At 53.8% G+C, this 11,943-nt stretch overlaps 5 protein-coding genes across 5 annotated transcripts; 2 read left to right on the forward strand and 3 right to left on the reverse strand.

Moving 5' to 3' along the window:
- Nucleotides 1–2: 2 nt before the first annotated feature.
- On the reverse strand, nt 3–1,399 carry ERP1 (emp24/gp25L/p24 family protein). The gene is made up of 3 exons (XM_046088103.1): nt 1,165–1,399; nt 705–1,090; nt 3–578 (listed from the first exon to the last, which is right to left on the reverse strand). The coding sequence occupies exons 1-3, from the start codon at nt 1,322–1,324 to the stop codon at nt 429–431; spliced, it is 696 nt and encodes a 231-aa protein (XP_045944071.1). The 5' UTR covers nt 1,325–1,399; the 3' UTR covers nt 3–428.
- Nucleotides 1,400–1,643: 244 nt separating this feature from the next.
- SWC4 (SANT/Myb-like DNA-binding domain-containing protein) lies at nt 1,644–3,595 on the forward strand (the record flags this gene model as incomplete). The annotated part of the gene is made up of 3 exons (XM_046088104.1): nt 1,644–1,740; nt 1,826–1,943; nt 2,014–3,595. The coding sequence occupies 3 exons, from the start codon at nt 1,644–1,646 to the stop codon at nt 3,593–3,595; spliced, it is 1,797 nt and encodes a 598-aa protein (XP_045944072.1).
- A 307-nt stretch (nt 3,596–3,902) lies between these two features.
- Nucleotides 3,903–6,374, reverse strand: LDX57_006403 (uncharacterized protein; the record flags this gene model as incomplete). Its single annotated transcript, XM_046088105.1, has 2 exons — nt 3,903–6,178; nt 6,251–6,374. The coding sequence occupies 2 exons, from the start codon at nt 6,372–6,374 to the stop codon at nt 3,903–3,905; spliced, it is 2,400 nt and encodes a 799-aa protein (XP_045944073.1).
- A 919-nt stretch (nt 6,375–7,293) lies between these two features.
- Nucleotides 7,294–9,739, forward strand: MET6 (5-methyltetrahydropteroyltriglutamate--homocysteine S-methyltransferase; the record flags this gene model as incomplete). The annotated part of the gene is made up of 3 exons (XM_046088106.1): nt 7,294–7,491; nt 7,564–7,683; nt 7,766–9,739. The coding sequence occupies 3 exons, from the start codon at nt 7,294–7,296 to the stop codon at nt 9,737–9,739; spliced, it is 2,292 nt and encodes a 763-aa protein (XP_045944074.1).
- A 724-nt stretch (nt 9,740–10,463) lies between these two features.
- Nucleotides 10,464–11,678, reverse strand: LDX57_006405 (3-oxo-5-alpha-steroid 4-dehydrogenase family protein; the record flags this gene model as incomplete). Its single annotated transcript, XM_046088107.1, has 2 exons — nt 10,464–11,507; nt 11,565–11,678. The coding sequence occupies 2 exons, from the start codon at nt 11,676–11,678 to the stop codon at nt 10,464–10,466; spliced, it is 1,158 nt and encodes a 385-aa protein (XP_045944075.1).
- Nucleotides 11,679–11,943: the final 265 nt, after the last annotated feature.

Here is an 11,943-nt window from a genome sequence, read left to right on the forward strand (position 1 = left end):
ATTTTGTGAGCAACGAAAGGGATAGAATGGTAACTGGGATACGACTGTAGTGGCTGGTAGAAGAGTAACTTGGCTTAATAACAAAGCTAAGGTCATTATATCCATATCCCATCAATCAACTCATTTATATCACAGATGCTGCCAAACGCAGAAGCCTAGGACATCTCATCCTGTCTAATGCCAACGTGGCCGATCTACGGCCAAACCCTCCCCTGACCAACAAAGAACCAGAACAGCATGAACTTTCTCATTGATGCTCAAGATGAATCGAACCGTAGGATAATCAGAAGCGGAAATCAGATAATTCCATGCTCACGATGCGCCGTACAATAACCACCGCCACATATTTCGTTCCTTTGCTTAAGCTTTTCATTTTTTATTTATATTCCCTCTCGACCTCTCCGTCTTTGAACTTCGTTCTTTCGTTTTTATGTCAGCTTCTGCTTGATGAAGAACGAGCGGAGATGAGACAGTTGCCAGGCGCACGCGGCCGACAGCACGGCGAGCTGGATCAGGGTCCAGCGAACGACACGCGAGTTGGTAGCCTCGGACTGGTCACGGAATTCGGCCTCACGTTCCTATACGAGGCGATGGACATTAGTAAATGATCGACAATTATCCCGCGCGAACAATACTCTCCGGTAGTTTTAACCACCACCAGGAGATCATCGTCGACAAGCCATGCAAAATGGACATAAACATACCCGCTGGAAGACCTGCTCGCGACGAATGTCCTGCAACCGACTGTTCAGGTCCTTGACCTTCTGCACAATGTCCTGCATCTTGCCCTTATCCTCGGTCTCGATCTTGCTGGTCTCTCCGATGGCCATGTCCAGCGACACGCGCACGGCACCGCCAGGGCCCCCGGACAGCCAGCCGCCGGTGGCAGCGTTGGTCTCGGGCGTCAGGCAGATCTTGTGCTGGCCGGACTCGGCGGCGGTGAAGGTGAAGCGGCCGGCGTTGCCATCGCGCTTGGACACGACCCGGTGGTCGTTGTCGAAGATCTCGTCGACGGTGATGAGCACCTTCAGGTTGGGGTCAACGGAATACGTGTTCGATTGCTGGTTGATGACTTCGGTGGAGAAGGTTCCTGTACAGGGGGAGGGTTAATGGGATGGACACAGACTGGCATCGGAAGTGAGAATGGAGAGATTAGTGACGTACCGACCACCAGGGTGTCCTTGGGGAGTTCCTCGAAGAAACACTTGGTCTGACGCCCGTCCATATAGAAGTAGAGGGCATTGACGGGTACCGACAGGCACAGGATGGCGCAGAAAGCCAGGACGGAAGACAGCCATGAGGCTGACGAAGTTGACGGAGCCATTGCGAGGGGACTTGGCTTGTTATTAGAGACGAGGGAGAAGAGGGGAGGAGGAGGAAGGAAGGTGGAATAACGAGGCCTTGTCCCGGGCAGCAGACGCAAGCACAACAAGAGAAGCGATTAATCTGGCACCAGCGGGTAAAAGTCTTGGCGCGAATTCTCGACTTTCCTCCCTCGTCCTCCCTCTTCCGTCTTCCATCCTCGTGCATCTGCATCTACCTATTCTATCGCTAGAGACTGCCCTGTTGGAATTCTTGTCCGACTTGTTTCATTTCGCCGCTGTTTCTTCTGTCTCGCCGATCTCTGGTGGGAGCCATCCACTATGGCTGCCGCCGATGTTCGCGACATGCTGGACCTGCCCGCGGAGGGCCAACAGCCCCGACCGCATAAGAAGCAGAAGGCCGTTGAGAAGAGACCAGGTACGTTGATGTCCATGTATTTCGCGTGCAGACACAAACTCTACCTGCGCATTCGGAGCAAATAAAACTAACGCATTGTTTCAAGAGGGTATCACTCGCGAGCTTTACGCCCTGCTTGGCGAAAGAGCACCTCCGATCGCCATCAACGAGAATCGATACAAGGGCCGCCCAAAATGGATGAGCAAACTGCGAGTCCGTCCCTGGTACGTGGCCTTGTCCCCATGCCTTGTGTCTGACCGGAGCAGATGATTAACCAGCTTCTTCCGTCCTCAGGAGCATGGCCCCGTTTACCAACGATGCGCGATCCGACGGCCTCGTCCTCCGCCATTGGCAACGACAACACGAAACCGCAAAACCTGCAGCGCTGGAGGGCTCGGAGATGGAAATCGACGGGCCAAAGCAGGAAGATGATGCCGACAAACCCGCAGAGAAGGAATACAACTTTGCCAAGTACAACGTCAAGGCGCGACTCCCGAACCGATACACCGACGAGGAATACAACCGCCATCTGAAGAGCGACGACTGGACGCGAGAGGAGACCGATTACCTGATGGATTTGGTCGAAGAATACGACCTCCGATGGGTGGTGATTGCTGATCGCTACGAATACCAGACGCATCCGGTTGATGCGGAGGACAACGCAACTGCGCTTGTGCCGGCAAGGCGCGGTCGCACGATGGAGACTATGAAGGCACGGTATTATTTCGTTGCTGCCTCGATGCTTGCCCTTGAACACCCGCCCTCCGAAATGTCTGAAGCCGAGTTCGAATTGCACGAGAAGATGATGAAGTTCGACCCTGACCGCGAGCGAGCCCGCAAGGATCTCGCCTCGCTGCAACTCAACCGGACCGCAGACGAGGTGCGCGAGGAAAGCATTCTCTTGGAGGAATTGAAACGCATCACTGCCAACGAGCAGGATTTCATCGCCGAACGCAGAGAGCTTTACTCCCGCCTCGAAGCCCCCATCAGTGTGGGCAACACCACGATGTATCAATCCAGCCAAGGACTATCACAGCTCCTCCAGAACCTTCTCCAGGCCGACAAGACCAAGAAGAGACGCTCCATACTCGGCCCGGAGGGCGCAGCACCCAGCCCAGCCGGACAGACCCCAGCACCAAGCGCAGGCAACTCCGCTGCCCGGGAAAGCCGCGCCGAAACCCCCAACTCCACGGCGCCTCCACCCACGAACAAGAAAGCAGCGGCAGCGGCGGCCGCGGCCGCGGCAGCAGCAACCAAGGACACCCAGCAAACCGTCAAAACCCTCACACCCGCCGAGGAAGCCAGATATGGCGTCCAGCATCACGACCGTCTGGCTCCAAGCGTCCAATTCCGAAGTGACCGCGCCCAGAAGCTAACGCAGGCCAAATCCAACGTCCAAACCCAGAAGCTGGCCGCCGCGCTCGCGGAACTGGAGATTCCACTCCGCCTCGTCATGCCCACGGAACGAGTCTGCAAGGAATTCGAGAAACTGATCCACTCGGTGAACCTGCTGCTCGATGCCCGCAAGGTAGCCGAGAAAGTAGAGAGTGAGATCCGCGTCCTCGAAGCCGCCAAGGAGGAAAGAGAGCGGAAAAACAAGGAGGCCAGAGAGAAGGAGAACCCTCAGGTGAAGGCGGAACAAGAGGATGACTCTGTGCCTACGGCGAGCGCAGCCCCCGGCTCTACGTCTGTGGCTCCGGCTGCCGAAGGGGCCGTCGACGCTACCGGTGAAGGGGAAAGCAAGGCTGACGCCGGCGGTGATGCGAATACTGCGAATGCCACGCCAGTGAAGGATCGGGAGACTAATTCCAATAAGCGTTCTGCCAGTGTCTTGAGCAATACAAGTGACAAGAGTTCGAAACGGCAAAGGAAATAAAAGGACACAAGTCTTCTGGGGATCTCTTTTTGGGCGTTTTGTGTGTTTCAATATACCTCTGTACGACTACCATGAATATGTTCGGGCGTTGAGCCAAAATACTCAATTGACACTAATACTCTGCTGATTCCAATACGACGGTGTGGATCACTATCATTTACATACTCCCTACCAATTCCTGCAAAATGATATCCTACCGACTACAAGCAATAACTTGCAAAGAAGTTGTTGGCGCGAAACCCAAAGAATGTGCCCTAGAAAAGACCAGCCTGCACGCATCATAGGGCGACCCCGTGTGCTAACCTGTCTACTCGGGGATGGGCTGGATATCCAGACATTCGTGGATCTTGTCAACCCAGTCATCTGACACTAAATCGAAGCTTGGTTCCTTGGGCTCTTCAGCTTCGTCTTGACCAACCCTAACCACGTCCGGGTTCGACTCTCTCTCCTCTCCATCCTGCGAATCCCCATAGCTATCCTTTCTGTTGTCCGGAAATATTGGACCGTCATCATCGGTTTTGCGGCGTCTGTTCCTCAGGTCACGGATTTTGTATTTCATGACCCGGGTCCTTCTATTCTGAACGATGGAATGCTCCAAGTCGCGGGCAATCGCACTGACGCTGCGTCCTTTGGCCAAGATGGTTTTTGCCCGATGTAGTCCCAAGCGCCCTTTATCCTCGTCCCCGGCCGAAGTAGACGAGTCCTTGTTCAGAACTGGTGGCTCTCGCGATGTCTGGTCTAAGCCTACTCCACAGAAATGGCTCCATGGAGACTTCTTTTCGGCATCTGTATCCAGTTCGTTGTGGCTTCTTTTCCGGTATCCAAGTTTTTCCCACAATGAAGAGGTCACGGAGTCACAACTTGCCGTGTCGCTGCGATTCGTTATCTCGGCAGATGTCGCCGCCCTATGGCGTGGATTTAAGCGTTGAATGATATTCGAGATGTCGTATGTCGAGTCTCCTATCCGCAATGAAACTTTGCCCATCTTCTCCGAGCCTTGCTTGCTATGACCGGCATTTGCTCTGTCGCTTCCCTGCTTGCCGTCAGTCTTTACGGGGGTTGTGGGATTTCCGTGAGACGGTTGCTCGGCCGAATTGTCGGCCGGTACCATTGTGTAGCCATAACCAAGGCGACGGCCTCCTGACATCCAGCCGACACTGACTTTGCGCGGAGATGCCAGGCTTTCATTTGTGCCACGACTGGCACTGGGAACTGGGGATGAGACTGATCGATCCGAACTAGTTTGGCCTATGAATTTGCTCTTCTGGGTGTCGGTGGTGTAGGTGCCGCGATGATCTGGTGGGCTGAGCTCGTTCGACTGGCCTGTGTGCATTTCCCGCGGCCGATGTGACTGTCTACTATTTGGTGCTACGTCGAAACCAGTTCCGGTAGGTCCCGTGTCTGGACCGGCGGAGGATTTGTTAAATGGTTTAGGTTCCCAACGATATCCTGGAAACTCCGAGGAAATGCTCGTCTTGCGGGAATAGGACGACGAAGCCTCCTTGCTCATCTTCCCACCGTTTTGGATTGGAGTCTTTGGCGCTTCCATGTTGGAATATTCATGACCGGGCTGGGTGGTACCTTGTACCTCGCTTTTATTGCTCCACCCATTCTCATCCAGTGACTGGTTTTGAGACAAAACGTGAGGCGACATGGAGTGCGACGCCAATGCCCGGGGTATATTCATGTCGACTAAGTGAATGGACTGTCCATCCGGATCCTGCTCCCTTTGATGCCGCTGTCTCCTTTTCATGACCGAGATTTGGGACGGAGGATATGTTACAGACTCAGCGGACGTTGTATACGGCTGTGAAAAGGTGGGTGTGCAGTTGGGCAAATTTAGACTCTGTCCTCCATTCTTAGCCGGCAAATATTGACGTTCATCTCTGGGGTAATTGCCGGGCATCGATGCGTTTTTTAAGCCTTGTCGCTGTCGAGGATAATAGATGCCCTGGGTAGCGGACTTCCCATCTGCTGTTGTGTCCAGGGATACGCTGCTGGCTATGCTTGGGCAAGGGCTTCCCATTCTCCCTCGAGGATGTTCATAGACATTGCGAGGGCCAGAGTAATTCTGTGGTGGACCCCAACGTGGTTGATTCCTTGAGTGCCACGATGCCTGTGGTCTTTCCACCTCTCGGTAACCTCCGTAATTGTAATTTCCCATTCGACCACTCTCATCCATCAGCGCAGGAGACCTTCCGAACTGAGCTGCTTGGTCAGCGTCGTGATAGGGCTGGTCCAGCGGCGACATGTTCCTCCAGACACCGGGTCTGGGGTGTGGCTCCTCCTTGAAATGGCCGGTCTGCTTGGGGGTGGTGATATACTGCGCGTCGCTGTCGTAACCTCTTTCACTTATCAAACTGCTGCCTATGTCTGCAGAAGCGATTTGGTTGGGATTATTATTGAAGGTCATGGTCGTGAATGGGAAGATAGAATGCCCGGTCTTTTTGTCGCTCTTTCGAGACCGCATGTGTGAGCCATGTGTTTCTCGAGAAAACCGTCTGCGCAGTCTATCAGAGAATCCCTCGGAGGAGTCACTCTGACGGTCCTGGTAATGGGCATGTTCCCTGGACGATGAGATGCCTACACCCGGTGGTCAGAGACTCCAAATCCAAGACGATCTAGCAGGAGATAGGACATGGGTCGCATAGTCACCTTCCGGATAGTGATCTGGAGTCACATCCAACCGGTCTAGCTGATAGCGAGAGCTCTGCGGACTGTCAGACGAGGCCGAAGAAGCACGGCTTCTAAAGAACCGAGGGCAAAAGAAGATCCTCATGAGGGCTTTGCAGGTGGGTTTATCATTTTCCGAGATGACGGGTCATGGTGGAGGGATACGTTGCTACTAGGGGGGGAGTATGGGGAGTCGAGAACAGCAAAGAGACCTCTTTTGCAGAGCATTGGGAAGGAACAATCCTGACATTGTAGGTATGTAGTATGCACCGAAAAGGCAGGCATGGTAGATATTCTGATTCGCATTTTAGGCAATTGCGATTGACCAATAGGTAAGCTATTGAGGTCTGCACGAACACACAAGATATATTGAGTGAATTGTATAGGTGATAGAGATGTAGAAAACATCGGACCGGTGCCTCGTACCTCTTGGCGCGAACCACGGGACCGTCGCGCTGAGTCACCGCAGAAGGCCGATCCCGGACGCCGATCTGAAGCCGATGCGGGCCTGAGGGCCTGAGAAGGCAGGCACTCCAGTCGCTGACAAGTTGAATTGAAGTAATTAGCGGACGGGGCAATCACGCCATTTGCCTCCATTTCCCCAGCGGGTTTGGCGCTGGAGCTGAGTCCCCGATAATACTTGCCCTCTTGGGATTAGCCTGCTGCCTATCTAACGAGGGGCAGTCAGTCTCGATCCTCTCGTCCTTTTTAACCTTCCCCTCCTCCCCCTCTTCTTCTCTTTTCTTCTTTTCTTCTCTCCATCCTCTCCCCCCCTCCCATTCCTATCTTCTTCTTGATACAGGGGACTCTCATCCGTCTCTTGTTCATCTGTTTCTTCTTTGATTCATCCTCAGTGAATCATTTCGTTTTTTGTTAAACCTCTCTACCGTCCCCTCTTTCCTCTTCACACCAGAATAACCGTCAGGATGGTTCAATCGTACGTGATTTTCATCTCATCTTCCGTCATTGACATCTGTGCATCTCACTAACCTGCTATTTCCAGCTCCGTCTTGGGTTTCCCCCGTATGGGAAAGCTTCGTGACCTCAAGAAGGCCACCGAGGCGTACTGGGGAGACAAGATCTCTCGTGATGAGCTCTTGAGCGAGGGAAAGAGACTCCGTCAGGAGCACTGGAAGATCCAGAAGGATGCTGGCGTCGACATCATCCCCAGCAATGACTTTGCTTTCTACGATCAGGTCCTTGACCACATCCAGCTCTTCGGTGTATGTTTTATCCTCACTATCTCCGACCGGCATTGTAAACGAGCCAGTGTCTGACTAACTTTCTTACCACAGGTCATCCCCGAGAGATACAGCAAGTACAAGCTCCACCCCGTTGACGAGTACTTCGCCATGGGTCGTGGTCTCCAGAAGCCCGCCAAGGATGGTGAGGCCGCTATCGATGTTCCTAGCTTGGTATGTCCGCTTACTCCCCCACCCCCCACTTCTCTCGTCAGATTTTAGCAGTGGAACTCTGACTAACAGAACCCCGCTATAGGAAATGGTCAAGTGGTTTGACTCCAACTACCACTACGTGAAGCCCACTCTCCAGGACAACCAGACCTTCAAGCTGGCCGACCAGCCTAAGCCTGTTGTTCAGTACCTTGAGGCCAAGGAGGCCGGCGTTGTCACTCGCCCCGTCATCCTGGGTCCTGTCTCCTTCCTGACCCTCGCCAAGGCCGACCGTGGCCAGACCATTGACCCCATCGACAAGATCGATGAGCTCGTCTCCGTCTACGTTGACCTGCTTGCCAAGCTCAAGGAGGCTGGCGTTGAGGATGTCCAGGTTGACGAGCCCGTCCTCGTCTTCGACCTGCCCGCCAAGTCCAAGGCCGCTTTCAAGCCCGCCTACGAGAAGCTTGGTGCCCTTGGTGACAAGGCTCCCCGCATTACCCTTGCCACCTACTTCGGTGACATCGTCCACAACATTGATGTCCTCTCTTCCCTCCAGAGCCTCTACGCCATCCACATTGACCTGGTCCGCAACCCTGAGCAGCTTGACGCTGTCGTCGGTGCTCTGGGCCCTAAGCAGGTCCTCTCTGCCGGTGTTGTCGATGGTCGTAACATCTGGAAGACCAACTACAAGGCTGCCATCGAGAAGGTTGAGCTGGCCATCCAGAAGCTGGGCAAGGACCGCGTGATCGTTGCCACCTCCAGCTCCCTCCTCCACGTTCCCCACACCCTCGAGAGCGAGAAGAACCTCGACGCCGAGATCCGTGACTGGTTCAGCTTTGCCGTCGAGAAGACTGCCGAGGTTGTCGTCATTGCTAAGGCCGTCACCGAGGGCCCCGCTGCTGTCCGTGAGCAGCTCGAGGCCAACGCCAAGTCCGTCCAGGCCCGTGCCTCTTCCAAGCGCACCAACGACCCCGCCGTCAAGCAGCGCCAGGCTGCCGTCACCGAGGAGCAGCACAACCGCAAGTCTCCCTTCCCTGTCCGTCACGCTGAGCAGGGCAAGTCCATCAACCTCCCTCTCTTCCCCACCACCACCATCGGATCCTTCCCCCAGACCAAGGAGATCCGTATCCAGCGTAACAAGTTCACCAAGGGTGAGATCACTCCCGAGGAGTACGAGAAGTTCATCGAGAAGGAGATCCAGGAAGTTGTCAAGATCCAGGAGGAGCTTGACCTGGACGTTCTCGTCCACGGTGAGCCCGAGCGTAACGACATGGTCCAGTACTTCGGTGAGCGTCTCACCGGTTACGTCTTCACTACCCACGCCTGGGTCCAGAGTTACGGATCTCGTTGCGTGCGTCCTCCCATCATTGTCGGTGACATCTCTCGTCCCGCCCCTATGACCGTCAAGGAGTCCAAGTACGCCGTGTCGATCTCCAAGAAGCCCATGAAGGGTATGCTTACTGGACCCATCACCTGTCTCCGGTGGTCCTTCCCCCGTGACGATGTCCACCAGTCCGTCCAGGCTCAGCAGCTGGCTCTTGCCCTCCGTGACGAGGTTGTTGACCTCGAGGCTGCCGGTGTCAAGGTCATCCAGGTCGATGAGCCCGCTCTCCGTGAGGGTCTCCCTCTCCGCTCCGGCAAGGAGCGTGAGGACTACCTGTCCTGGGCTGTCCGTGCTTTCCGCCTGGCTACCTCCGGCGTTACCGACGGCACCCAGATCCACTCTCACTTCTGTTACTCTGAGTTCCAGGACTTCTTCCACGCCATCGCTGCCCTGGATGCCGATGTTCTGAGCATTGAGAACAGCAAGTCTGACGCCAAGCTGCTCAAGGTCTTCATTGACGAGGCTTACCCCCGCCACATCGGTCCCGGTGTCTACGACATCCACTCTCCCCGTGTTCCCAGCGAGCAGGAGATCAAGGACCGCATTGAGGAGATGCTTGCCTACCTCCGTGTTGACCAGCTGTGGGTCAACCCTGACTGTGGTCTGAAGACCCGCCAGTGGCCCGAGACCAAGGCTGCTTTGACCAACATGGTCAACGCGGCCAAGTTCTACCGCCAGAAGCATGCCAACTAAATGGTATGCCATGTTTAATACCACCAAATAACCCATGATGGGGGCGACATTCTCAACCTGTCGCCTCAAAGGGGGAGACGTTTTCTATTCGTCTCGTTTTTCTTAATGTGATGAGTTTACGATGATGATACCAAAAGTTCAACATATGGGTTCATGGTTTGCACTAGAGATATCCGGGGGTCAACGGAGTTTTCAACATATTTGACAATTTCAACATTGGCGAGAGCCAAATCAAACCGACATGCCTGTGAACGCTTCGGATTCTCCGTTGCAAGGCGTGGTTTTTAACATTTGGTTTGATTTGTTTTTATAAAATTGGTTTCTCTTTTGCATAAATTGTGAAGGGGAATCCGAGTGTGGGCATGTCGGAGGTTTGAGCTCTTGCTGGTGAATTTTTTCCAATTTCAACAATGTGTATATCACACTTGAGGGTTGTGATACATCCACACCTAGTATTAGTATTACTTCAATGCATACAAGGCAGTATTGCAACCTGGCTATTTCTGCTCGTAGATCTTCTTTCCAGATTACTCTTTCCAGATTATTCTTTCATAAGTACGGCGTAGTAAAGCACAATGACTGGTAGTCTCTCTTTGCAGGTTCACCCGCCCACGCCTGCCAAATTCGCTGGATGCCACGTGCATGTATACTTGACCGACTCATTTAGATATCCATCTAATGTTTTGATTGATTCTACACCTAAGAAAAAGCACCAGAAAGACCCTCACAAGCATTCACAAAACGGCACCACAGCACCCCTCCCAGCAATCTTCTGCGCCCCAAACCGCTCCACATACCATTTCCTGCCCCAACGCGCATGCGGCAACATATTAGCCACCGCATTCACAAAGAACAGCACAGCCGGCAGCGGCAGTCTCAGGCCCATTGTTTCCGCTCCTAGAGCAAACGGCACGATCCATGGTGCTAGAACGATAGGCGAAGATGAAGACGCAGCCGCCGCATTCCCAAGGGCAGAAGATGAAGTAAAGGAAGAAGAAGAAGGGATAGGGAGCACGGCCGTCCCGATGAGAGCAAAACCGAGCCATTCGAGCCATTCGCAGACGTAGTGCGGGTAGAGGATGGAGCGGAAGAGGCCGGTCGGTGGGGGGATGACGTAGACTTTGGAGAATTTGTTGCTGTTGTTGCTGTTGCTGTTGCTGTCGGAGCTGCTGGTTGTTGAGGTGGTGGTGGATTTCGAGGAGGATGACTTCTTCGTCTGACGGGTTTCGGCTCCCTCGCGACGGAGTCGGAAGAGGGTTCGTTCGGCGTAGATGTTGCCTATCATTCCGAGGAGGAAGAGACATAGACCGAGGGATGGGATGAGCAAGGAAGAAGAGGAGGACGAGGAAGGAGCAGAGGATGGCATAGCGGCAGGTTCAGAGGTAGATGTGTACGCCGGAAGAACAATCGGGATCTGATATCCGACAATCCAACCAGCAAGACAAGTAGAATTGAACCAGTTGAACAGGACAGCAGAAAACACGACGAAAGCATGGATAGGGGACATGCTAGGCGCAGCGAAGAACGGAGAGACAATAGCGCGGTTGATATAGTGGAGGACATAGAGCGAGGCAGCCAGCTTGTTAGGCAGCGGGAGGGAAGCGATGTTCAAGCTTGGAGGCAGCGTCCAGAGAATGTAGAGCAGATTGACAGGACCGACGATCTCCATGATGAACCAGCCGAGACGGCCGGGGAAGTTGAGGTACGAGTTCTTCAACGAGGTTTTGCCCGCTGGATGGAAGGCCGTGCACCATTGGATGAGAGAGACCTGGTTAGGTTAGAATTTTGGATGTTTGGGTACAGAGGCTTAGGGGGGGAAACCTACCAGGGGGAAGTATTGGAAGATATTGAGCGAGACCAGATATGCGTCCAGCGTGGGGCGCAGAAAATCTCCCAGAGGAGGCAGGGATTGAATACAAGAAGAAATTGCCGAACCCATGGTTGTTTGCTTGGTGGCTTGTGTCTACTTGCGTGTGAAAAGGGTCAACATGTGATTCTTGCTGGTATCTGGGACGAAAAAGACTAACGAAGTGAGTGAGGAGAAACAATTAAGCAAGCCCTGCCCCAAGATTAGCGAGTCAATGGGTCGATGACAGGACTGGAGAACTCCGGAGAAGGAAAGGAGGTTACGTTGAGGGCAAAAGAGGGTTTATTGAGAGACTTTCTACATCGGGCAATGATGTCACGGGATATATATCACGTGA

This window comes from Aspergillus melleus (assembly GCF_016097325.1).
Source record: "Aspergillus melleus strain CBS 546.65 chromosome Unknown contig3, whole genome shotgun sequence".
NCBI classification, from domain to species: Eukaryota; Fungi; Ascomycota; class Eurotiomycetes; order Eurotiales; family Aspergillaceae; genus Aspergillus; species Aspergillus melleus.